The following is a 27,309-nucleotide window of genomic DNA, read 5'->3' on the forward strand; positions in this document are numbered from 1 at the left end:
TGAAAAGGTTTGAAACTCAACATAGACACTGAAAATAAAGTTGAGGAAAATATGCTGTTATTTTATCTTTCTAAGGCAATCAGCCACAGTTCCTTCAGTCAGAGGCTTCTTCAGATTCGTTGGAATACTGACTGCTACCTGAGATCCTTCCTGCTCACAGCACCACCACAGAAAATGACTCTGAATGAAAATACTTTAATATGAGTTAAGACAATATTTCATTTCCATTTTGGACAATTGAATGAAAAAGGAGACTAAGATTAAATGTCATAATCACAAAAACCTGAATTCATTACGTGTCATCAGATAGTTTCTGTTTTCATTTATTTTATATTTTGTGTGATACAACCCACAAGGAAATTATTTAATCTCATCGTGTCTCCCTAAGGGAACCCTAAGATCTGATTGGCTGATCTGACAGCGACTACATTTGTAGACCAATCGGATTACCTAAGAAGTGTTAGCTCCGCCCACTACGAAGGCTGAAGCTAACATGAAAATAAAGGAACATTTTTGCAACACGAGGCTAAAATAATTGTATAAATATCAAAATAAAATCAATATTAAGAAAATACAAATGTTTATGATTACTTGCACGTTTATTTATTTTTGATCGTTTTTCATATTGATTATGAAATCGTGATTTTATTAATATTCACGTTCTCGAGCCTCCGTAGAGGAGGAGCCTTGCGCCGTCAGCTCTGCCCGCCCTCCTGCTGTCCGTCCCGGGGTTTGGAGGCGAGGCTGCGCCGCCGCTTCAGAGGAAACCGAGGGAGGAAAGCGGGTCAAACATGACGAGCAACATCAGGTATAAAAGCCGGATTCCGGTGAAAACAGGTGAGCGCTGTGTTTCTGTTTTCCCATTTTTGATATTTGCATTCTGATTATGGAGGATTTGTGCTCTGATTGCTTCATGTTTGCGTCTCTCTGGGCGTCGCTCCGCATCCCTGCACCTGCGCCTCCTCATCTATCCTCCAACAGAGGACAGCACGGAGGTAGGACACCATTTAAAGCGTTGTATTTGATGGAATCACTGCAGGAGGTTTGAGCTGTTTGGGTGAATGCTGAGGAGTCCCATGCCTGTGCAGCAGGCGGAGCGCTGATCCACACTCACATTTTCATTTTTAGACGCCTATGTGGAGCAGGTCGCTGCCTCCAGAGGCCAACACGGCACCGCAGCATCCTCCTCCAACATCCTCCATCCACAATTATCAGCGATTAGAGTCGCCTTATGATGAACTGACTTCATTTCGGATATTACGTCATTATTAGCTGCTCACTAATATTTAGTGGATCATTTCGGAACCATTGTTCATCTGAGAAGCACAGCAGACACACGAGCCTTGAGGGGAGGTCGGGTCTCTGCTGACCCCAGGCGCTCCTCCTGCCCCTCCTCTTCCGCAGATTTACATTAAAACACTCTGAAAACACAGGATGATTTCAGCCAACAAATCTGCTAAATTATTCTTTTTAATGAGGTTGAGAAACTTCTTAGCATTAATTCACCATTACTTTAAAATGATTCAGAACATCATTCAACCTGCGCCATGTTTTACTCAGAGGATGATGGTTTTTCTGAAATATTGTTAGTTTTGGGCCAGAACTATTAAATGGAGACCTTCAATCCACAAAATATTTCCCTAAATGGTTTGTGACCATCAGGATGGGTTTTGTCCAGTATGAGATGGACATTTATGTTATTTTGGTCAGAAGTATTTTTGTAAAATTTCCCATAAATGTAGTTTTTTTTTCTGGTTTCTTTTTTATTCTTGAATAGTGAACACTGATTGACTGAACACTGTTACTGTAAATGGTAATATTTTATCTATATATCCATCAGGTTTTAGGGGAAAAAACACAGAACCATTTTGGCTGCACTTGATCAGAATAATCAGTTTTTATAGTTGATGTTTTAAAGCTAAACATTTTAAACTTTCAGAACAAATTGTTGTGCGATTCTCAGACTATCTTAGTGACAGATTTCATCAAGATGAGTCTGTGCTCTGAATTTATGCCCATTTCTGAAGGTGTTCTTCTGAGTTCTATATAAGGTCCATTTTTATTTATATATAAATAAACTGGATCAAAATATGGCTGACACAAATTTTTCACTTTTATCCTGATGTCAGTGACTTATTGCTTTACATTTTCTCTTGGATTGAACTTATAAGTTAATGTCTTTCATAAAAACCTATTTCTGAAATGCTGGGGAATTTCTTTTAGATATTTAAGTTAAACACTGCAAAAACACAACTTTACCAAGTATTTTTGTTTAGTTTCTAGTGCAAATATCGTAGTATATTTGAAATAAGACAAAACTAACTTACAAATACTTTTTCAGCAAGATATAGGAGCTTGTTTTAAGTCAATAAATTATTAATACTTATGAAAAAGTGCTAAATCCACTGGCAGATTATTTCATTTATAACATGGAAAATAACTTGTTATAAGTGAAATAATCTGGCAGTGAAATTAGGAAGTTTCAATCAATATTAAGGATTTTATTTACTGAAAACAAGCTCCTATATCTTGCTGAAAAATGATTTGTAAGTCAGCTTTGTTTTATTTCAGATTTACTGAGTTATTTGCACTAGAAACTATAGATAAAAATACTTGGTAAGACTGTAATTGTGTGAATCGTGTCTCTAATGTGGGAGGATTTGTAGAAGAATCTTTTTTCAAAAACTCAAACAAGTGACTTTCACAAACTCCGATCAGATCAGATCAGTTGGTAATCTTTGAGCTGCATAAGTCCAATGTGATTTTAACTATCGGTTTGGTGTATAAGCATAACTAAGGCAATTAAATAGCATGATAAAAACACATACACATTTACTGCTTTATCTATTTTCAAGTATAGTTCATTATCTTCATTCTATCATAAAATGGTGTTATTTTGTGCGACCGTGTTGGTCTGGGTTCAACGTTTTAGAGTTTGCATGCAGAAACATGACCGATGGTTTTTCCTAAATCACCTTAAGATGTGAGTTTGTGGACGCAGGCTGTTTTTCCTGTGTATCTCCACTCTGGAAATCGCTTCAGTGAACCTACTGCATGTGTCTGAGTTAATTCATGGTGTCGTAACCTCTGAGTGAGTCCTGACGGATGATCGATCCAGAATCATTGTTTCCCCCCTCACTCAACCCTCTCATCACTTCACCAGCTGTCAGAAAGCGTTGCCAGGAAACAGCCGGTTTTCCTTTCAAATACGTTTTCATCAGACACAAAGTGTGGTGGTCAGTCCATGTGTGGGCAGATATGAGCTGAACATCTCAGATTTGAGACAAAAAAAAAAGAAAATCATCAATAAAACTTTAAAACTGGAAAGTGCATCCAGTTGAGTCACATTAGAGCAGGAAAAAAAAATCCCCTTTGTTTGCACTTGTATTTATTTGTATTACAAAACGATTCAGTATATTTGGAGCGTTTTATATACTGTATTACGCTGGATTAATAGTTTTGTAAACCACACTATATCTCCCTCTGGTGGTTGTTCTTTGACATTGTTTTGGTTACCATGAAAGAGCAAAAAAAAAATCCAAGATGGCCGAACATAATGCTTAAGTTTTAAGCTAACATCAACCTTAAAACATTGTTGCTTTGGACGAGATTTGACTGTAATTATGGACTATGACAGAAATAATAATCATGTCTGTGTTTTATGAAATTACTAACCTAAATTTGTACATTTAGGTTAGTAATGGAAATGTTTTTAATTTTGCTTTCAGTAAGCAACTGGCTAGTTTGCGATGTTAGTTGGTGCTAGCATAGTAATGCACAATCCTTGCTTTATAGCTAAAATAAGCATTTTAGCTGTTTTTTAAAATGTATTGGCTATGTTTATCATACCAGGTGGAATAAGTCAATGTAAGCGAACATGATAGTGATACCAAAACCTTATAGTGGTAAAAGCTAACCTTAGCATTTTGGCTAATTTTAGCTTTTAAATTTCTTCAGTAATGTTCGTGTTAGCTAATGCTATGCTTCATATATTTCAGTTTTACAATGGTAAAACAGAAAGCAACAGTCAGAGGTCTTTCTTCAATAAAACAGCAAAAAAGAAGCCTGTTTATTGTAGCACCAGTTTGCTTCAGGAGGCGTGAATGTGCGATCAAACTGATACGGACCAAAAACATGAACTCTGGTTCGCCTAAAAATCTCCATATTGGTTCGGTTGAAGTGAACTCGTCTCTAAAAGCAGGAAGCAAACTGTAACGCAGAGCATTCTGGGTAAACACAACCAAAACAAACACGCGAGTCTAGTGCTAGCAGAAGAAATGGCTCATGATGTTTTACCAAAGTCAAAAGAGAAATCATACAACAGCTAAAATCTGACCCTCCTTCACTTTTGTTTACATTTCGTGACGAAAGAGGTTGCGCTCCTGTTTTCTTCAGAGCTGTTTTGTTGTTTTGTCGTTTCCTTCAGTGGTTTTGGGTGCAGCGCCACCGCAGGCGAGGAGGTGAACTAGTTTTTCAAATAGTTTGGGTTCGTTTGATACATTTCAGTGTGAAATTGAACCCAACCATCTGAAAATGTAACAAATATTGCAAATTAAACAGCGTCTACTGGACTATGAAGTATAAAAACATTATCTCACCTCCTCATTCCACCTTAGAGTTCAGCCTCCTCCTCTGTCCTCTGTCTCCAAATTCACCCTCTCCCACCCTCACCGCCACAGATGGGACCTCAGTGAGGACCAGCTGCAGCGCAGGGACAGCTGTGTCTCTGGGGGTTTAGTGGAAGAGAGATTTAAAGCCCCCCAGTATGAAGGCAGCTCCTTTTTTGTGGTGTTGATGTGAGGTCTTCAATTTCTTATCTAATAATTGTTATCAACCCAAAATTAGCTTACTTTCTAGTGTGATATCAGTGTGGTTCAGCAGGTGCTTAATTGTTGTTTCTAAAGATCTAGAAATGTTTCCTCAGATGCCCATAAAATCTACACAAACCTCTCCAGCTTCCTACTTTAGACGATAGACCTTGTGTGTGACGTGTGAAAACAATAACTCTGTTTGTGTGAAAATCTGTGCTGTCTCAGGAGTTGTTGCCAAGCAAGCAGCTCAGAGAATTAACAAGTGTATAAAGGCACATTGTAGCATTTATGTAGACTGAAAACATGAAGTTAAAGGTGATGCTTTTGGTGTGGCCAGAACCAATCACTGGTTCCGTACAAAAGTAGCAAAATATTTGAGTTTTAAAAGCAACCCAAACAGTTAAAAAAAAAACCATACAGCTGTTTTCTGATTATTAGTGGATGTTTTTAAGATGTTTCAAAAATCACCTGATCGTTAAGTCGCATTTGAAGGGCTCTGCACCGTTACCTAGCAACCCATGCGAAGTCCAGCCCGTTACCTAGCAACCAAAGCGGAGCTCCAGCATGTTCGATCTGCTGGTTTGACTACTGTATAATGGCTGCTGGAAAAGAAAAGTGTTTCCTTGACTTTATTCAGAAACCATTTGCTGCAATCTTCTTGGTTGTGCAGGAGGCTTCACTTCTGCTTTTCAGAAATGTGCGGTTGTATAATTGCGTATCTGTTTGCAGCCATTTTGAAACATTGAGTTTGGGGTCGTGGTCAGCAGCAGCTCATTTGGATTCAAAGTGACAAGACACCCTGAAACAGCATCATTCTGGAAGGAGCTCAAAATAGGCAGAAGGGAGCAGACTGAAATCTCTATCTAAAAACGATTTTGTGCAACAAATGTAGAGAACATGTTTTGTGCAGCCCATAAAGTTATCCTCACATGTTGAAGGAAGCAACTAAGTTTATCTAAGTTTTGTAATGGCAGACAAGTACAAGCTAAATATCATCTGGACAAACATCTTGTGTTCATTCAAGACCAAAATGGACCTTTTGGAAAATGGTTCCAACTACTAAGCCTGGCTGCAGTGTCTTTTCACAAAGTGAATGAAATAACCAACATGGAGGATTTTCTCCAAATTCTTCTTCTCCCCCTCAGATCAATATTTGGACGGCTGCCTGGCAGCGTGTTAGCTCTCCTTCAGCAGTTTGAGGAGTTTATGCCTTCAGTCTGCTTTTCTGTCACACTGACGCATACATGTAGTGTGTATGATCCAGCTGAGTGTGTGTGTGATCCAGCTGAGTGTGTGTGTGATCCAGCTGAGTGTGTGAGTGATCCAGCTGAGTGTGTGTGATCCAGCTGAGTGTGTGTGCGTGTGTGTGCGTGCCCCACCTGAATGTCCTTTTCTCTTCGGTTTCAGTCCTGGAGCGGCTTTTGCTCTAAGAAAGCTTTTAGAAAGTGGTCGAAGGACGACCCAGAAAGCAGCATCTTGCTTCCAGCCTTGCTTAGCTAGCTGTGAGAGTTCAGTGAATTTTCTATATATTAAATATTTAACTTTCCATCAGATGTACTATCTATTGGTATTGATCACTTTTCTATACATTCTTGTTGATTTACTTCCTTAATTTCTAGTGTCTGTAGCTTGAGGTTGAAATCTCCCTTTCATCCAGTCTGTGTTTGTGTTGTAATATCACATGGATGGATTTCTGTTCTTCCTTCAGCTGCTTGCAGTGGGAAGTTGTGGTGTGATGAGCACTATCTGGGTTACATTTACTGCTTTGGTTCTCTGGGAATCATTTCAACTCTGAATAAGCTAGAGGAAGGAGCTGAGTGATGCCTGCTGATTTAGTCACTGACCTCTGGATCTAGGCCTCTGCAGACCATCCAACAATCTGACAAATGCAGCAGGAGCCGGAAATATGCACTTCTTTGTCACTAATGGGAAAGAAAAAACCACAGAAATGTCAGCAGCAGAAAGTCTAATGCTGTAGGGAGGCTCCAACATGCTGAAATTCACTTTAAGTGTTATAAATAACATATTTTTTATGGTTTCTGAATAAAGTAAAAATGGAAAACAGAAAAGATTTCTTTCTTTTAGCTCTAAAAGTAGATAACTAATAGTCTTGTTTTCTGTCTTTTCCATTTACCGAAATTAGTACTTACTGGATAAATACGATTGCTATCAGCAATTATTGTTTTTTAACATTCTAAATGAGCAAAAATAAAGGTATTTTAAAAAATGACAAAAAAACTAATTTTAGCATTGATAAAAAAAATTTTAGTGAAACAAAAACATTTCATTCTGAAAATAATTTGTGCTAAAAATATAAAAAAAATTAAGAAAGAAAAACAGTTTTCTGCATTTATTTGAGTCCATAGTGTAAACTCCAGAGTTTCATGCCAACATTCACTGTGTTGAGTTTTTACTTGGTGAAATTTTACCTCTTATCGCTCACAAAGTGAGAGAACAGCTTACTTTCACTCATGCTGAATATTTAATTGAAGTTGTAACAATAGAAGTGTGGATAAGTGATTATATTTGGCCTGTTTGTCTGGTTTTGTGTTTGTGAATGGGAGAACTGGGACAGCTGGTTACTGAGAGGAACGAACTATGGGGGTTAAAATGGGGGGCCAATTAAAGACATCTGCTCCTTTCTTTTGCTCAGACCGTCACTCCCACATCGTTCCACTCAAACTCATAACTCACTCTGCTGGGGTCTTCACTATCCAACTAATTAATCAACCACAGTTCCATTATTTCAACTGGAAACACTGGGATTTCCCTTTCCTAACTTTATCCCAGTTTCGTCCTCTGTCGCCCTCTGGTGGTGGGCTGAAACATGCTGTACGTGGCATCAGCGCTGGTCTCGTCAGCGGGAAGAAAAACAGTCCTCCTTTTATTTCAAAGAATGTTTAACTTCTGCTGCCCACATTATATGTTAGTCAGACACACCCATCAGACACACACACACGCATACACACACACACATGCCAGTGTAACATCTGGAATCAATCGGCTTCAACCTCTGCCATGAATGTACCTCAGCTGCACACATATAGAAAAACTCCTGCAATGCCAAGAAGAGAAGACATCTTGGCTGATTGTTTCTTTATGCCAGTTGAACGCAACTTTTATCACCAACTGCACATAAAGTATTTTATTTCAGCTCAGATTACAGCACTGTGTCACTTCTTTTTCTTCTCCTTCTAATATAAGACTACAAATTAACCGCTAATAAGCTAATATTGTGTTAGGAAGAGAGGAGATTAGTTACTTTGTGTGCGGTGATATATTTTTATATCAATCCGAAACCAAGTAAATACAAGGCCAGTGTCATCAATACCAATACTTCTTATTTTAAGGGCACCTACTATGCAAATTTCACATTTTACACATTTTTATGCTTCCATTCAGATCTCACTTTCATCTGAAAACATCCCAAGCTCTTAACGAAACAATAAGTTAATGTTTTTTGGTGTCTAGAAAACAAGCCAGTTCAGAAACCTCCTGATTTTAAGTCACATTCATGCACTGCGCAGTTGCCTAGCAACCCTAGCTAAGTCCAGCCCTGTTACTTAGCAACCCAAACGGAACTCTGGCAGTTTAGTCACCTGGTTGTACAAAAGCAAAGACAAGTGTTTTGTTGATGACTTACCACTCAGAAATGATGTTTATTAAATGTCCACAGACCGTTTTTATAATTGTGTATGTGTGTTTGCGGCCATTTTGTGAGTGAGGGGGCATGGTCAGCAGCTAATTAGTTCCAAATCTTCCTTGCTATCACTCTAATCTTTAGTTCCCACCACTGATTCTCTTTCCCACTGTCAAAAGAAACATGTTGGTAAATTTGAAATATTATTTTAAAGCCAAATCTGCCTGGGGTTTGATTAAATTTGGTTCTAGCTGTATTTAACCATCATGGGTCAGTTCATGTCTCCTGTTGTTTAATCAATCCACATGATTTCCATTCATTTTGTTTCTGGTTCATGTTTAGTTGAATTAACTGAAATTAACTGAAATGACTCATAACTCTGAATGACCTCTTTTCGGTAGATATTATACCCCACATGTGCACACACAACACTTTCCTGTCTGTCTGCTCTCCTGACCAGTGGCTGTTTGTGGTATGGGCCACATGGGCGGTTACCCAGGGTGGCAATTAGAAAGGTAATACGGGAGTGGCACAAGCACTGTTTAAAACAAGTGTAGTCAGAAGGAAGTTTGTGCTTGCTGCTGAAACGAGTGTTGTGGCAGAATGTGTTGCTAAAACTACAAACTAAAATGTTGAAGTATGAATAAATAGTGTTCTCTGCATTCAATGAGTATTTCCTTAAGTTAAATAGTATTAACTTTTTGTCTGTGTACAGACAAAAAACATGCATTGATTTGACTGATAAAATAATACTTATTAAAACAAACCTTAAAGGTTCTGTTTATGAGGGCCACATAAAGACACATTGCGGGCCAGATTCGGCCCCCGGGCCTTGAGTTTGACACATGTTCTGCAGAGGTTAAGTTTGATTTAATATTAATAATAAAACATTGGGAAAACAAGCAAACAAAAGAGGAGCTTAATTTAGTCATCTTATTTGATGAAGAATGATTAAGTAATCTTTTTTATCTAGTTTCTAGAGGAAATATCTTATTACACTTGAAATAAGACAAAATTAACTTGAAAGTAACTTCAGGACTGTAGGTAGGAGCTTGTTTTAAGTAAACAATTCTTGAATATTGATAAAAAGTGCTAGTTCCACTGGCAGATTATTTAAAATGTTTTGTATGTGGAAAAAAAGCTGCCAATTTAATCAATATTGAAGAATAACTTACTTAAAACAAGCTTCTATATTGCTGAAAAGTTACTTGTAAGTTAATTTTGTGTTATTTCCAGAGAAGAGTTTGTTTTTGCAATGCCCTGACACTGAATGACGTTAATAAAATAGTTATTTAAACATGTTGTGCTTTCAGAATTGCTGTTTAATTGAAGTTTGTTTTTTCCTCTCTGTAAGGTTCAAATCAGCACATTCATAAACCTGAGCGCTGGATGACTGGCAGGTTAATTTTTTTTATTGTGATAACCTCACTGCATTTGTCTGTACTTGCAGCGTTTGTCACACCAAAAGCTTTTGTTTCCGTCAGGTTGAAACAGGTTCCTTTAGGTTTCACATGTCGAGCAAACCAAAGGGAATGAAGCTGGTCATTTCAGAGTTTGGAGATTTTATTTTTCATGTGTCTGTCTGAGCGGGGGGGAGGGAATCTGGACTGAATGAATGGGTTTCCTTCAGACCTTTGCCTCTTCCATCCCTCCCTTGTTTCCTCCCTCAAATTGCCACCTCTCTCTCTCTCTCTCTCTCTCTCTTTTCCTCCCTGCTTGCCTCCACTTTTCGAAGGGAAACTTTCTTCATACCTGTCTGAACAGGGAGAGCCGGACCGCTGTAGGGCACAGAAAAGATAGAATTAAACAAAGCAGCGGGGCTGGGAGGAAAACAAACGAAGGGAGTAGGACAGACGTGTGCAAGGAGAGAAAACAGGAAAAGAGACGTTTTTTCCCTTCATTCCCTGCTGGGCTGCTGCTTCAGTTTTGTGAGACCGGTGGCTATTTTGGTCCGTCAGTGTCGGAGCGGTTTAGGATGGATGCCATCATGCTGCAAGAGAAACTAGTGGAACGGCTTCTGTGCCCACGAGTGAGAACCGCAAGACAGAAGGTAAAGAGATGGATATATATGGATACATTCAGCAAAAAGTTCATTTTAATAAATAAACGGACCATGTAGTGTACTAGAAAGTATACTTATTCCAACTAAACTGGGACATTTTTAAGTTTGTAACAAGTAAACTTAAGTGTACTGTTATAAGGTCATTTTAAGTTTACCAAATATTGCTTTACTAGGTTTATATTTGTGGTTTATTTATGAAAGGGACTAGAACTTGATTCATAAAGTTAAGTCAAATGTTTCTGTTTTTTTAAAGTAGGTAAAGATTTAGCTACTTACTGTAAACTTTATCACTGAGCGTGTAAGTTTATAACAGATAAAACAGCAAACTTATTCTGCCATATTAAATGTAGCATAACTTAACTTTATTCTGGACTTTAATCAAGATTTAAACTATCAGTACTTTGTGGCAGAAATTAGCTTTACTAATGTACACATATAAGCGTTAGCATTATTAATGTACTCAGTTGAATACTTTTCAATGTATTCTGAAGTATATGAAATATAAAATATATAAAGTAATATTTGCTTAAGTTTGCTTTACACTCATAACACACTTGAATAAACTACTTTTATCTAAGGGTACATTTAAACAAATTAGGCAAAACATGTGAAAAATGTTGAAACGACCTTATTTGCATGATTATAAAAAAGCATAAAGAACTGAGTTGATCTTTCGCTTTAAAATTTCTGCCAACTTATTTTTCTCAGATATATTTCTGCAGGGTGTCAGATTATTGCTGAGGGGGATTTCTTTCCAGCCTCATCAGCAGCTCGTCTTTCACCTCCTGCTCTTTTTGTTTTGCATGAGCGTAAACGTTTGTGTGTCTGTTTTAATAAATGCGAGCCTCACCCGAGGGAAGGGAGCCGTCGGAAACGCCTGTGACAAGTTATGACAGCGTGTGAGGACGCTCGCTGCGCGTCTGACTGGGTTAGAAAAGGAGCTTTTCAGGTCTGTTGAATGTAGCTTCTGTCCGTGTGAGTGAATGCTCTCTGCAGGGCTTGAATGTTTGTTTATCTCTTCACTTGTTGGCGCGTTGTACTGTAGGGTCAGAGTGACGCTCCGCCAGATGCAGCGGTAGCAGGAGCTGCTGTGTCACACAGTGGGAGACTGGTATCCTGTGGTTCCCTTTGTGTTACTGGAAAGTCTGAGGCGTTGGTTATTCTCAGCCACTCTCAGAGGAATGCTCTGCACGAGTCTTTCCATATATTTGAAGCTTTTCTGTCTGCTGTGGTAATTTTATTGCGACACAAGCTCCTCAGATCTTTGATTTAATTTGTCTTGACATTAAAAGTCCTCTCAGCTAATTGGAGTCTGCTTCTGCTTCTGACGTTTTTCGGGGATTTTTGTTTATGATTTTGGTGCAAAAATTTCAAATCACTTGTGTAGTTCTTTGATAAATTATGTGCCCCATCTTAAAGATTTCTACTTAAGGGAAGTTATTATGCAAAATTCACTTTTTGTATGTTTTATACCATTTGGTATGAAAACAGTCCAAGTTCTTAAAAAAAACCCACAAAGCTGTTCTTTGGCATTAAGTTAATGTTTTTTGGTCTTTGTGAGGTTACATTCAACTGACACTGCGCCGTTCCCTAGCAACCCCAGCCAAGCCCAGCCCGTCTCCTAGCAACCCAGGCTGAGTTCCAGTACTTTTGGAGAACTAGTTTTACTGCTGTTTGCGCTGTACAGTAGAAAAACAAATGTTTCGTTGTTGATTTGCCATTCAAAAAAAGATGTTTCACATTGTAAAATAAGACAAAAAGTCGATTTTTAAATGGTGATTATATTTTATTAAGTGTATAAAAGTGTTAGTTGTTGTTTTGTGTTCTTGTGTGATCTTTTACAAGTACTTCATTATCTCTACGAGTAATTTGGGAAGTTTTTTTTTTGTTCCATGTTTTCTCCATTTGTGGATAATGTCTGTAAAATGGGTTTTACTGGAGTCCCAAAGGTTTACTAATGGCTTCATAACCTTTCCACATCAATCGGTGTTAATGGCGTCAGATGCTGGCGCTAGTTCATGTTGTCAAACTTGTTCTGTTTTACTGATTTCCTGATTTTAGAGGTCATGCAGTAAAAAGGGAGGGCTATTGAATTTGAACTAAGTTGCCAAAAAAGTGTGGTTAATCATATTTAATTAATGAATCAGCAATTATATTAGTAAAATGTTATCTTATTTTAAATATTTTGATGATGTGACGTATTTGTTATGAAAAAGCAAAGAAATAAGAAATACCTCTGGACCACTGTTTCACAGCACTCTGTTATTTAATTTTAAATATATTTTTTAAAAAGATTAATTTGACATGAAAGAGCATTGTATTATAACCACATTGTCATTTAGGAAATTTACATAAAGAAAAATCAAAATCTTTGCACATCTATAATTGGAACATGTGCAAATTAGTCAAACCTGGAAGTCAAAAAAGTGAAACTAATATACAACATTTTGTTGCTTTGCTTTGCCAAAGTCTGATACCGAAACGTTTCATATTAAAAGTATGACAGTGGGTAGGAATCAATGAGTTTTTTATGTTTATATGTTTACATAAAAAACAGATCTCTCTTCACAGTGAGATCAGAAACGTCTGTAGTTTGTTTTTAAACTTTTTTTATTAAGGTTTTTTTTTTGCAATGTTGTAAATAAACGTGTTCAGTTATCTGACGTTTGATTTGACTCAAAGTTGAAACCTATTGTATTTTAAATCGTTGTGCTAAGTGACCAAGCTACAAGCAAAACAAATCAATAACAGGCAGACATATTTCCAAACAGCCAAACTGTTTTTTTTTTTTTTACCAAACGAAAAGCATTCTTTCGGCAAGCTAACAAGGTGCAGCAATAGGTGGGGGAGGGTCAGTGTACGCTGGCATGACATTAAGAGGACCTTATACTGTAGAAATGGTTGAACATTTTAGCAATTTTGAAAACTAACACCTTGGTTCACATTTTATATGATGGCGGCCATATTGGATTTTGGGGGTATTTTTTTTTTAGTTGTTCCAACCCAGATTAATTCCTATTGATTTTTCTCATGTACAGCTAAAAGAAAATCTGACATATGAGTACAGAAGTGATATTTCTCTCATCTGGAGATGTAGAACAATGGTCTGTAATGTCCGTGTAACATCTGGCATCCCCCATGTTTCACATGCTTCCCTGCTTCTTCATGCCTGAATCAGATCAATGGTTTCTTATCTTCTGTTTCTGAAAGAATCATGAAGAGTCTCATAAGAAGTTGATGCAACTCCTTGGTGGTTTGAGTCAGATGATTTCATACACAGAAGAAAGCTCATGGTGCAACATCATGTAGGAATGTGAAATCAGTTCCTCTAAATATCTGACTCAAAGTGACGTGTTATAATCCACAACAGCAACAACACAACAGCTGCTGAGACAATTATGAGGTTTTCTTTGAATTTTTTTAAGATGGCAAAACCTTCTAAGCATTGATTTGTAAACCTCAATTAACAAAAGAATTAAAAACAGAAACCTTCAAATAACTTTTATTTCCCTTTCTGTGTTAATCTGGATTAGACGCCCTAAATTTTACCACCTAAAATAAAATAAATGTAACCACTGGAAGCAGTTACACTTTACAAAAATTCAAACTGTTTCTATGTAAAGCAGCAATTACAAGTTCCCGTGTCTCAGTGCACACTTCAGATCTGAACTCTCAAAAGGACAAACGGGGCCACAAGGAACGCAGATGTTGCCACAACCTCACTGCAGAGGGATTAAGCAAAACAAGTTCCTAAAATTGTGGTCATGTGACATTCCTGCGAGCTCAGACAGAAACTGTACAGTTGAGAGAAACACGTGAATTAAGGACTGTTTTTGTGAGGTGTGATCTAAAACTCAACATACTAGAAGGAACGGAAGATATTAGAGTTTTTTGTTCCTGAAGCTTTCAGGATTAAGACGAGTATTCATTGAACCCATGTCTGCTGTTGTAGAACCGGCTTCTTTGTGTGTGGAAATAATGTTTTCTTAGCCTTTCAGTTTCTGATTGTCTGAAAAATACACAAAATCTCACCAAGTATTTTTGGTCTAGTTGCTAGTGTAAATATCATAGTACATTTGAAATATGACAAACTAGTTTAAAAGTAACCTTTTGTTGAGATGTAGAAGCTTGTTTTAAGTGAATAGTCCCTTCATATTGATGAAAAAGAATTTGTTCTGGCAGATAAATTAACTTATAACGTAGAACAAGTACTGAGTTATTTACTTAAAACAAGTTTCTATTTTTTTGCTGGAAAGTTACTTGTAAGTTAGTTTTGCTCTTATTTCAGGTTTACTAGAAACTAGACCAGAAATACTTGTTAACATTTTGTGTTTTTGCAGTGTAAGGAATGTACTTCTGCTCTTATGGGCAGCAAATCCTCACAATTGTTGTTTTAATGTAATATTTCTTATTTTAAATTAGATGAATTGTTTGTTTGCAAAGTCCACTGTTTTGAGATTGGTTTAATTTCAATAAGAACTGAAAATAGACAGCTTTCAGTAACACTTGTGTTTTTATTTTATCTTCTAGGAGAAGCAGTATGTGGGTTTTGCAACTCTGCCAAACCAGGTCCACAGGAAATCTGTGAAGAAAGGCTTCGATTTCACCCTGATGGTTGCAGGTCAGTTTCTAGGATGTAAACAACTCCATCATATCTGTCAGTTTATCAGAAGAAAAATGCTGAACCGTCTTCCTTAGAGGATATGCTGTCCAGTTTTTGTCTGTTTCCAGATTTGTAATAATCCAAAAATGGATCTTTTTTGGATTTTGTTGATCTTTTTTTAAATATGTGATCACATCTCTGTGTCTTGCAGGAGAGTCTGGTATGGGAAAGTCCACTCTGGTCAACAGTCTGTTCCTCACAGACCTCTACAAAGACAGGAAGTTACTAAATGCCGAAGGTGAATCTCCACTATGTCTTAGCTTTATTATTTAAAGTTTTCTGCTGGCTGCGACACAAGCATGCAGTTAAAAACAGTTCGGCCTTGACTAACATCCTTGCATTCATGTTCAAAGTCATTTCTTAATGTCCAGAATTACTAATATTATTTTTAGAGGTTATCTCAATGTAACCCAGCAGCAGAGCTTATTTTGCTCTGTCCCTGATGTATTTAATCCAATTCCCACTGACTTTCATCCTGCGCTGATGCTCTGCAGAGCGGATTAACCAAACTGTGGAGATCATCAAGCACACCGTCGACATCGAGGAGAAGGGAGTGAAGCTCAAGCTGACCATAGTGGACACGCCGGGGTTCGGAGACGCCGTTAATAACAACGAGTGGTGAGTTGGGCCTGCTAATTTAACTTTTTTACGCTGATGTCACTGTCACAATTTCTACTGATTCTAAAAACAACTCAAGTGCTAAAAAATTAAAATAAAAAAAACATCTTGCCATTTTTTTGTAGTAAATTAAGATTTTTTTGTTGTCTGTAACAAAAAAAACAAAAAACAAAAAAACAAAAAAAAAACTCCGGAATCAGCAGGCATTGCCCCGTTACCTAGCAACTCTAGGGAAGCCCTGGCCGTTACCTAGCAACCCCAGCGGAACTAGCACATTTTCACAGCAGGTTTTACCACAATAGAATAGAATAGAATAGAATAGAATAGAATAGAATAGAATAGAATAGAATAGACTTCATTGATCCCTCAGGGGAAATTGCTTATTCGTTGACAAGCTACTCCGTCTAAGGTTTTAAATATTAATAATTAAAGTATGACCATAAGAAATAACGTGTATAATATATGTACATACATATTTACCTAAGAGTCATGTAAGTAATTCAATATGACTGAATTAATAAATAAATACATTTATTGGCATGCACATGCAAATATGTTCATCTAAAAATAATTTATGTGCTGTACAAAGTGTTTTGTTGTTGACTTACCATCCAGAAACCACTTGCTTCAATCTTGTTGATTGTGCGGGAGGCTCTACTACTGCTTTTCAAAGATGTACGGTTGTATAATTGTGCATATTTTTGCAGTCATTTTCACCTATGACTGTGAATGATGAGTTGGGGGGCGTGGCCAGTAGCAGATTAATTGGATTTAAAGTGAAAAGATGAACTAAAACAGCTCATTCTGAAAGGTTAAAATAGGCAGAACTGATCAGACTAAAATCTCATCATCAAAGATTTATTTTGTACAATAAATGCATTGAACATGCTTTGTTTAGCCCATAGATCTACCCTAACCTGTTCAAGGAAACATAATAGGTCACTTTTAAATGATCAATTTCTCAACAGCAGATTCAACATCTCTGTTCCAAATATTGCACCATCTTGCCCATCTTGATGCACATCTTTTAAAATGTCATTTTCTTGTTAATGGTGCGGTACAAATAAATGTTTTCCTCTTAATTTCCCTTTGTTCTAGCTGGAAGCCAATCACAGATTATATCGATCAGCAGTTTGAGCAATACTTCAGAGACGAGAGCGGCCTGAACAGGAAGAACATCCAGGACAACAGAGTCCACTGCTGCCTCTACTTCATCCCTCCGTTTGGCCATGGGTAAATCACACATATTTATGCAACTTATACATATATGCAAAACAAAAGAAAACTAAACTAGAGTCTGGATTTTTCTTCACAGCTTACGTCCCGTGGACGTGGAGTTCATGAAGGCTCTTCATGAAAAAGTGAACATCATTCCTCTCATCGCGAAAGCTGACTGCCTCACTCCCAACGAGATAAAAAAGCTTAAAGACAGAGTGAGTTTCAGAGCGGCAGATTCACTGATTTAACAGCATGCTCTGTATCCGGATAAATGGAGATGTCTTTGTGTTTGTCCTCTGACAGATACGAGAGGAAATAGACAAGTTTGGGATCAAAGTGTACCAGTTTCCTGAGTGTGACTCTGACGAGGACGAGGAGTTTAAGCAACTCGACAGAGAGCTGAAGGCGAGTTTTAGCCGTTTACTGCTGCAGCACCAACATTAGTGTATTTTTCTACACAATTTGTAAAAACACAACCTCCATATTTAATGCATTTATGAAGCCAGTAAAGAAATCCAACACCAGAAATAAATGCTTTTGTTTTTATGAAATCTGTGATGATACTTTTTGCCAGGAAAAAAACAAACAAAAAAAACATTTTCTGTCCTTTCACCACAATTTTTAAAATCCAGAGTTTGGTCTTGATAACACATTTACTGGACGATAAATTATCCCAATAATTATTGCAATAAACAATAATATTGTTGTTTTGAGACCATATATTGATAATGGCACAATAATGCAAGTCTGCCCTCTCAAAGACCACAAACGTTTAATAAACATTTGACACTTGAACTGGAAGATGTTTAAAATATTCAAACATAAATAAGCAAAACAACAAATTAAAAGGATTATGAAGTTTCTATAAACAAAGTTGTCCATCAGGGGTTGGTGAGACCAATACTCCAGTTTTTGGTAGAAAGAGAAAAACAATCAGTCATTCAAACAGACATTATTGAGCTCTTTAATTTATCCTGTGATTAATTAATTTATTGCTTACATTCAATATCTGTTTGCTGGATACTCCAGGATTTTTCTAAACATTTTTTTAATGAATGCATTTTCATTAGTCAGACTCATGAAGGCTTTTGGTATATTTATGTAATTTATTGGATTATCTGTAGTTAACTAAATATAGTTTGCTGTAAAACCCCTTTTGAGAAATTACAGGTGAACCTAAGGTTGTATTTTGTGGTTTTTCACCCACAAATAATTTCAGTCTTATGTAACAATGGTGTTTGCTACTTCCAAGTAAATTCAGTTTTAGCAGAAAACATTAGAAAAGTGTTACAGTAATGTGCTTAAATTAAAGATCAGGCATTTGGGAAAATTTTTTTTTACAAAAGGCGTTTTTTTGTTTTTGTCTGGAATTAAGCAGCTGCAGTAGAAACAGATTAAAGTTGCATAATTTTCTGAAGTTCATTCTGAAAAGCTGCAGCTGAGATCGCTCTCTCAGCTGTGTGTAAAAATCTGAGCACACAATGGTGGCCTTGTCTGAGGGCAGCCAAGCTGTGTTAATTTAAGCATATTTAGCTGTTGATTTGGCAGGAATTGAGTTAACATTGAGAAACTTTGTCTGAACCATGAATAGTGAATCCTCTGAATATGAAGGAGTTAAAACATGTAGCTGGGATATTTAAACCTTTTGTCATGGAGAGGACTTCAGGGGCTGCAAACCTTTTAGTATTTCTGTTTTTAATTATAATTGCAATAAACTACTTTACAGTAAACTAATCACAATATTTTTATATAATTTATTTTCATCAATTTATGTGGTATTGTTTGTGTACAGCTCTTTGTTGCATTTTTAATCTGCTTTTAAAATTGATAAATAAATAAATTTGACATTGACATTGATTATAATAATAACTAAAGCAGTCAGATTTCTGCAGACAAGCGATCTATCAATTATTGTAGATTGAAAGCATAAATATGACTTGCAGGTTTGCTAGATTATTTAAAAAAAACAACAACAATAAACCACATCCTAAATTTATCAAGTTGATCCTTTTTTTTCTAGATTTTTTGTGTCTTTTCAGCATCATAAACAGTACATGGCTCACTCTTGCTTTATTTTGAAAAGTTATTAAACAGGCAAAGTCACTGGATGTTTCTGTTTCCATTTTACTAACAAATTCAATTCAATTAAAAGCAAAAACCTGCGCGCATATTTTGCGTTGCACTATAGATTTTCGTTGAATGGTTAAAATATATCCACTCTTATTTTGAAAAGTTGCAGTGTCTCACTCACAACAAATAAAATCGTGAGGTGTGAATTTGCTTCATCTGCCTTTAAATGCCATAAAATAAACAGCATGCAGTTTGTTGCGTGTCTCGACAGTCCCAGTGATGCGTCTCTTCAGCTGCATGTGTCTTTAGAGAATGTGTCTAGCTATGTGAATGTGCACCAGCATGCTCAGTCAGCGTTTCCCGTACAAACTGGGGTCAAAGTAACAGCCCGTCCTTATGCGTGCAGGAGTGCACGCCGTTCGCTGTGATCGGCAGCAACACCGTGGTGGAGGCGAGAGGACAGCGGGTCAGAGGAAGGCTGTACCCCTGGGGGATCGTTGAAGGTAAATTCATGAACGATGCGTTCCTTCAGCTGCTTTTCCATTAAAGCTGCAGTGTGTAGCTTTAATAAAAAACATCTGGGAAAAGATTGATCTCCTCCCTGATCGATTATTGGATTATCTGGATTCTCTACCCACTGAAACTAAAACAAACATGTTTTAACCAGACAAAAACACACATCTGTAGTTTCTATTAAGATTTTTATTGAAAGAAACTGATTTGGAAAATTTAATTTTGTCTGATTTTGTTATTTTTCTGTTACTAAAATGAATTATTGTAATATTCGTCCTTAAAATACCAAAATTTCCACTTAATTTAAGATTTTGGTCCATCTGTTTATGTTGTTTTTAGATATTAAATGATTGATAATTGCATCAGTTACTCAAAAACATCTGGAATGTAAAATGTCACAAATCACCAGACACTGCCTTGTTACCTAGCAACTACAGACAAGTCTGGGCCGTTGCCTAGCAACCCCAGCGGAACTCTGGCAGATCACTTACCTACCTTTTTACTCTTACTTGAGTTAAATTCTGCCAACCTCTGCATACATGTGGACTTTATAGATTAAATATTTGACTGAATTTTATTTAAGGGTATCGATACTTAGAGGTTTATGGAAATGATCCGGTGGTGTAAATCCTTGTGTGGGAATGCTGTAATCTGGCTTACTGATTAAACGCAGATGTTTCTGTCCACAGTGGAAAATCAGTCGCACTGCGACTTTGTGAAACTGAGGAACATGCTGATCCGCTCGCACATGCACGACCTTAAAGACGTAACCTGCGACGTCCACTACGAAAACTACAGAGCGCAGTGCATCCAGGAGATGACTAGGTTTGTCTCTCTGTGTGAGAAAGAGTCTGATGAGGAGAAAAGGTGCAAAATGGCAATGTTTCATGAACCTGACGCTGATGTTTACAGACCGAAGACAACGTTTCATCCCTCATCTGCTTTCTGTTTCGTCTCGTAGTAAACTGGCTCAGGATAACCGGATGGAGAGCCCAATCCCCATCCTGCCGCTGTCCACTCCAGACGCAGACACTGAGAAGCTAATCAAGATGAAAGACGAGGAGGTCAGAAATAGCCTAGACTTTTGGTTTAAAAAAAAGCTGAGGAGAGCTGCATGGTGTAACAGTAGTTTTTTTCTCCAGCAAGAACAAACCAGGTACTCATGACTGTTATAATTAGTTACTCTGAGTCAGTGGTGTCCAAAATAGTTAAGTTAAAAGCACATGGGGCCACAAAAAACTTTTTTTCACCTTTTTCTATTTATTTTCTCAGTAAGGGGCAAAAAAATCTGTAGAAAACAGATCAACAAATCATTGTAGATAGAAAACATAAAAAAGATCTAGCAAATTTCTACATTTTTTCAGGGTGTAGCTCTCTCTTGGCCAGTGGCCGCTGGAGGTTGCACCAGATATAGACACTAGATGTAGGAGGACATAAACATGTCTACAGTTAATTGCCTTTCCACTTCACAATCCAGTTTCATAAAATAATTCGCAATATAACTGAATGCATCACAATGGGGCATGTTGCAATAATTCCCAAAGTAATAAAGTCAAAACCAGATGGTCTGTTTGTAATTGAATCTGCTTACATTTAACTGAGGCCTTCAATGCTTGTCTTTATAAAAACAAATATATCCGCTATGTCGTCCAAAAAAATAATATTGAATACATTTAATTGGATTCAGAAAAGTTTTTGTCCAAATCTGCTACTTAGCGTTGCTTTAAACACACCAAACCCATAGGGGGCAGTGTAGCGCAAAGCTACACCCACGTCAGACAATCAGGTTGCTTAAAAACAAACATGATCACTATGAGAAATATGAAACAATAGAATAGAGCATGTTATATTATGTAATAGACATGAAAAAGAGACAATGTGAGGAGAAAGTTTGAAAATATTACGGAAAAGATTAGTAAGGTCAATACTTTGAAAAAGAACTACAATAACATGCTAATCATTAATCGTGTGCTAACATAAGCTAGTAATTATTCAATTTTTAATGAAAACTAAATTGCTTCATAGAATTTGATTATATATTTAAGCAGTGTTTTTTATAAATTATATCCTCCATGCCAGCAGATGGCGGTAACGTTTCTTACAAACCGGCAATAAAAATTAAGAAGTGTCAAAGTACATAAATGTATTGGCGGATTTCTTAAATCTCCACTTTTTAACAAATATAATCATTTTTAACAGTATTAAACGGAGTTTTTGTATGAATGAAAGTCCAAAGCGCATAAAAATGTATTTGTTTTCCCAGATAACAGGAGTTAAAGGGAAGGAATTAAAATGTGCTGGGCCAATTTAAGCTAATTAAATTAGAATATGACGGTTTAATGGGAACTGACAAGCAGCTATTGGATAAAGTTAGCAGTTTAGTGCTTGACACTACTGGAAGGACAATCATAACAAACACTCCTGAAAAGTGTGGAATTTAATTTATTAGTCTGTAAGCATTAATAAGTCTAGAAAAAAGGATGAAGCATGTTTGAATTTAAATTAAATTCAATTCAGATTCTTTATATATACAACAAATGTCGTCTCAAGGCAATTGCAAAAAATATGTTAATTCAATCACACACACATTTCAATTGATCCTAGTTATCAAATAGTGCAGTATGATCAATTAATTATTCAAAGTAGTCATTTATATTCAAATTTTTTCATGAACAGCCTGTTTATTTCTGAAAACACGCAGGTTATTTATGATGTGTTGACTTTAATTCCCTCTGCAGCTGAAGCGGATGCAGGAAATGTTGAATAAGATGCAGCAGCAGATGCACGACAAGGATCAGTGACATATCCAGAGCTGCCCTGCAGCGCCACCTGCTGTTCCTCTCCTGGAATGACAGTGAGACCTTCAGACCTGGATTTGGATTGTTCTGAGCGGCAAACCCCGGCGGACTCTGCATTTCTCTTCAGTTTGGTGCTCCATTTTGTCTGTCTGCCTGGAGGTTGTTTGTGTTTTCCAATTTTGAGCCCCTGGCTGTGACATCAACTCGAATAATTTTAAGATATAATTTAAATAACTTCTCAGTATCTAATTTATAACGCAGTGCTTAACATTTTTGGATATAATGTGAGGTGTTTTGTAAAGAGCTGTAGGCTAATGATTAGATTTGAACATGGGTGTTGTTTTTATTATGCAAGTCTGTGTTGGATATGCGAGTGTATCATAATATTTCTTCCACTCCAGGTTTCCGTCCATTTTCCCCTATTTTCCCCGTTTGAGGAAGTTCCAATTCATTGAAATCAAACATTTGCTGTGAATTTCTTCATTAACATTTAGAGTTTCTTATGGTCAGTGTAAACATCTTCTTCCAGGTTTTTTAACGTGAAGTCTGGGCTTAAAATGCACCCACTGCTAACAGCTAAAACAAGGGTTTGTGCATTAATGAGTGCATGCGTGCGCATGCTGTCATTACTCATATCTCCTGGAAGCTTTGGGCCTATTTTTTACTGCTTATTATCCAATTCCTTGTGCTTGTATTTAATGCCTCCTGCGTGGTGTTTGTGTTGTCACCACAGCATTATGGGAAATAAGTGATGAGGAGCCAATACCACGTCTTTGCTTCTGTTTTAAACTTATTGTTGTTCACTTAACGTAGTGAAAAATCCATGTGAGCTAAGGCTGCAGAGTGTGTGCAGGTGACTGTGTGTGTGTGTGTGTGTGTGTGTGTGTGTGTGTGTTGACTTTACTGCTGCTGATTACCTGTACAGCCCTGAAGGCTGTGAGCTCAGTCTTTGTGCCCCATTTTGCAAAGGTGTGATAAATAAACTCCTCTTCTTGTCAGGCTGTTGTTTTTTCTGACTCATTGTTGTTTTATTTTTAGAGTTTGAGTCCAGTGAGCACATCACTGTGTCCTTCATCACTTCCACACATCAGCTGGGCTGGAAGACGAAGCTTCTGCAGGAACATGATCTGCTGATTCATGTTTATCTCCTGCAGACATTTTTCCTCCCTCTGCTCACAGCATCGTCATCCCGCCTGGCAGAGGATGCATGGATATAATATAGTGTATCTGCACCAACGTTCCTGTTGCAGTACTTTGTGAGCCAAAAACAATAAATAAAAGATTTTTATGATAAAGGATTTTCTATTTTTGCAGAAGGTAAATATAGATAAACATTTCCGTCCAAAGCTACTTAATCACAATATATTGAAATGCCTTTTCTTGTATGCTTTCTAATTCAGTAAAGTACCTAAAGTTTAGATGAAACAGCAAAGAAATAAAATGTTTCAATTTAAAATCCCCAAAGCTTTAAAATAACAGTCTGGCATCCTGGATAAATCAAATTTTCAGTAATTTATTCATATAACGTTTGTCAGCAACACTAAGGTTTTTTGCAAACTTAAAAAGATTTCTATATATCTTCACTAACCACTAACAGAGAGTGTTCGCACATCTTTGCTTACCGAGACAAACGGTAAGCAAAGATGTGAAATCACTTAAATCAGCAGCGTAAAATCAGTATAATTAGCAGATTGATTTCTAAAGAGGAGTGCTAAAGTTTATTTAAATCCTTATCTTGAGCGGGAGAAACAAAAACTTTCATAATCACAGATTATTGAGCATGTCAAGGTGAGAATTAAAATTAAAATTAATAAAGTTCTATGATATCAAAGAGTGTCTATCTGGGGGAGCCTTTGCAGAATCGTGTTTCTACAAGAGCAGAGACTCAACATTGACACCAGGGGGCGTTGGAGGGCATTTGCGCCCAAAGTTTTAGATGAAGACAAAAGTTTTTATAGCTAAAACTAACAAAATAACAAAAAAAAAAAAAAAAAACCTAATAAAAATTTTAAATGGAAATCAAATCTAAGGTGCACCATGTGAGTAAACATTCAAATAGTAATAAAAACACATCTGACATGAAGGTGAAGCCTAAGAATTGAACCAGCATTGACTTAACATTTAAAATGTTACTAGTAATTTGCAGGTCTCTTGTAAGAGTTATAAGACTTACCTATGGAATCTCTCTATTATTGATTATGGATTTTACTCAACAGCGCAATTTAAATCTGCAGAATTTTTTAATGGCAGTTATGACAAATATTTTTCTATGATTAGCTTTCTATTTGTTTTCCAGGAACTAGGAGGATCTTCTGACTTACTCTGTTGTAGATTATCTGTGTGTGTGTGTGTGTGTGTGTGTGTGTGTGTGCGTGCGTGCGTGCGTGCGTGCGTGCGTGTGGCTCATAACTTGACAGCAGTGTTTATCAGTGTGAGCCAGCTGTCACACTCACCACATTTTTCTTCTGAAAATCAGCCAGAAGGAAATTCGTCTCCAGAGGACGTCTAGAAACGAAGGTAAACGTCAAACTTTTATTTAATTTTACATTTAATAAGTTACTCTTCAGTGGATATTTTTAACGTAACATATTCAGTGCTAACAGTCACATAAACTTGAAAGGAAAAAGTTTTGCTGTGTAGGTGAACATAATCAATTTTTAAAAGCATAAAATATTTTTAAAAAGTTTTTCAAATTACTGTTCAGTCCCCAAGAAAAACAACACAAAATTACTGAAAAAGCATAAACTGGTGGGATAAAATCTGTAGATTTGTCCGAATTGAGCAGTTTTTGTATAGAAAAATATAAGACAATTAATGTTCAAAAGGATTCTGGATAGGCGATGTATTTTAAGCTAATTTTAATTTTAAATAAATAATATTGCTTCACTTTGAATGCAGCCGTCCATGATTACTGACATTAGACATTGTTTAAATTCAAATCAGTTATTCAATTCACAACAAATATTGTCTCAAGTCACTTACAGAAAAAATTCAAATTCAATCTAATTCAAACAAATTGGTGCTAGTTATCAATAATTCTATAAAGTTAGGTTTATTCTACAAATGGATCAGAATATTTGTCTAACATGATGCAGCAACAACAATGGAGAAATTAGATATTATTTCCAATGATTTTTTTATCTTCTTTATATTTTCGTTAAGGTCAGACAGTAAATAGTTCAGTTACTTGAGTAACTCTTTGGAAAATATGTCCTTCCAGCAGTATTTTCACTATGCTGTGCTTTTTACTTTTACTTGTGTATTTTCATTATGAAGTATTTATACTTTTACTTGAGTAAAATTTCTGTGAACAACTTCAGTGAATGAATCACAAACTTGTTTTAACCAAAAATTCACCAAACACAAACTTGCAGTTTTTGTTAAAATCTCATAAATTTTATGTTCATTATTTTCAGTTTAGTCCTTAAAATACCTAAAATTTTGGCATAACTTTACATTTTGGTGCATCTGATGATGTAATTTTTAAATATTAAATCATTGATAATTTGATTACTCAGTAAATAAGTAATATTTTGCCAAATATTTTTTCACTCTCACTTAAGTAATTTATTGAATGGCTACTTTTAATTTTACTTGAGTAAAATATGCTCAAGTAGTGCTACTTAGTTGAGTATAATTTTGGGGTACTCTGTCCACTTCTGGTTATTGTCTTGCCATACTCGGTTCAATTCTCTTTCGTATTGCTCAAAAGGTCTTGCCGTATTAGTTTTTTGATTTAGTCTTGAATTAAATTTTTTGTGCATTTCTATTTAATTGTACGACTTTCTTTGATTTAATGCTACAGCTTTATTTCACTTATGTTAGTCTCTCGCCACAAATTGTACTCAAGTAAGAGTAGAACTACTTCAAGTGCTTCTTTGACCTCGGTGACCTTTTGTTTCTTCCCTGCAGTTTGGTAACCATGACGACGCACCTGCTCCTGTGTCTTCTCTTACTCGGAGGTCACAGGTCATTGGCGTGCCCCGACCCTTGCTCCTGTCAGGGTGGTCGGGTGGAATGCAGTGGCAGGTCTCTCACTTCCGGGTCCATGCCCTCCAGTTTCCCTATCGGAACCACCGAGCTGCGTCTCCATGACAACCTGCTGAGCACCCTCCCCAACGGGCTGCTGGACGACCTGACGTCCCTGCGCTCCGTCTCCCTCCACGGCAACCCCTGGATATGTGACTGCGGCATCCTCTACCTGCGAGCCTGGCTGAGACGTCAGACCACAGACGACGCGTCCTACCTGGGGGTGAACTGCAGTTCTCCTCCCAGCCTGAGGGGGCGCTCTGTGGTGTATCTGACCGAGGAGGAGGTGCTGGAGTCCTGCCACTACTGGTACTGCAACCTGGCCCTGGCCTCTCTGGGCTCCCTGGTGGTGTTTGTGGCGGTGCAGGCGGCTCTGCTGGTGGCTCTCGTCGTTTTCCTGAAGAGGTTCGAAAGGGTGACAAAGGAGGCCAAGCAGACCACGGAGGAGAGCTTCACGGCCGGGGATGGACTCAGAGAAAACGATTATGAGCGTTTAAAGGACAGCAGCATCTGAGATGAAGCCTTTAACCCTCTTTTGATCATATAACTGGACTGCTTTGTATTTGTATCTAATAGCTATAAACTGTCAAAAAATCTGCACTGAGTCTGTATTTTTGCTCCTTTTTCTAGAAACAATCTCAGTTTTCTACGACAGCTTTCTTAGGGTCAAGATAGAAAAAAAAGGGAACTTCAAAAGTTCAAAATGTTTGACTTCTTGAGATTTCTGAGTTCTTTATAGGAAATTTTTCACTTTCTAAATTAGAATTTGTTTTTTTAGAATATTTGTTTGAATTTTTTAGATTAATCTAGCAAATTTTAGACTTTTTTTTTTTTTTTTTTTTTAACACTTTTTTTAAATAAAAAAACCTTGATTTTTCAAATTTTTT

The 27,309-nt window shown here is 36.9% G+C and overlaps 2 protein-coding genes and 1 long non-coding RNA gene across 5 annotated transcripts; 2 read left to right on the forward strand and 1 right to left on the reverse strand.

Annotated features, from left to right (window-relative positions):
* The first annotated feature begins 679 nt into the window (after positions 1-679).
* septin5a (septin 5a) lies at positions 680-23,391 on the forward strand. Of its 3 annotated transcripts, XM_015047850.1 has the most exons (12): positions 680-837; positions 982-995; positions 15,044-15,134; positions 15,328-15,414; positions 15,671-15,794; positions 16,893-17,027; positions 17,110-17,227; positions 17,316-17,417; positions 19,489-19,585; positions 20,285-20,462; positions 20,557-20,659; positions 22,334-23,391. In XM_015047850.1, the coding sequence occupies exons 1-12, from the start codon at positions 792-794 to the stop codon at positions 22,394-22,396; spliced, it is 1,158 nt and encodes a 385-aa protein (XP_014903336.1). In that variant the 5' UTR covers positions 680-791; the 3' UTR covers positions 22,397-23,391. The 3 variants fall into 3 exon arrangements, with proteins under 3 accessions (XP_014903336.1, XP_014903334.1, XP_014903335.1); XM_015047848.1 differs by lacking the exons at positions 680-837; positions 982-995 and adding an exon at positions 10,116-10,501; XM_015047849.1 differs by lacking the exons at positions 680-837; positions 982-995 and adding an exon at positions 10,128-10,501 and having other exon boundaries at positions 20,285-20,420.
* LOC106956799 (uncharacterized) lies at positions 23,088-26,416 on the reverse strand. The gene is made up of 3 exons (XR_001426824.1): positions 26,328-26,416; positions 24,804-24,898; positions 23,088-23,645 (listed from the first exon to the last, which is right to left on the reverse strand). It is a non-coding gene; the product is annotated as an uncharacterized LOC106956799 (long non-coding RNA).
* On the forward strand, positions 24,829-27,097 carry gp1bb (glycoprotein Ib platelet subunit beta). The gene is made up of 2 exons (XM_015047853.1): positions 24,829-24,910; positions 26,306-27,097. The coding sequence occupies exon 2, from the start codon at positions 26,316-26,318 to the stop codon at positions 26,934-26,936; it is 621 nt and encodes a 206-aa protein (XP_014903339.1). The 5' UTR covers positions 24,829-24,910; positions 26,306-26,315; the 3' UTR covers positions 26,937-27,097.
* Positions 27,098-27,309: the final 212 nt, after the last annotated feature.

This window comes from Poecilia latipinna, unplaced genomic scaffold (assembly GCF_001443285.1).
Source record: "Poecilia latipinna isolate Pla-1442-1.1 unplaced genomic scaffold, P_latipinna-1.0 Scaffold845, whole genome shotgun sequence".
Classification (NCBI taxonomy): Eukaryota; Metazoa; Chordata; class Actinopteri; order Cyprinodontiformes; family Poeciliidae; genus Poecilia; species Poecilia latipinna.

What these genes read in the sequence shown, in the direction of transcription:
- septin5a (XM_015047848.1), top strand. Translation starts at nt 10,427, where the DNA reads ATGGATGCCATCATGCTGCAAGAGAAACTAGTGGAACGGCTTCTGTGC. An exon ending in CCCCTGGGGGATCGTTGAAG is followed by an intron (nt 19,586 to 20,284) that starts GTAAATTCATGA and finishes TTCTGTCCACAG; the next exon opens with TGGAAAATCAGTCGCACTGC. An exon ending in TCAAGATGAAAGACGAGGAG is followed by an intron (nt 20,660 to 22,333) that starts GTCAGAAATAGC and finishes TTCCCTCTGCAG; the next exon opens with CTGAAGCGGATGCAGGAAAT.
- gp1bb (XM_015047853.1), top strand. Translation starts at nt 26,316, where the DNA reads ATGACGACGCACCTGCTCCTGTGTCTTCTCTTACTCGGAGGTCACAGG.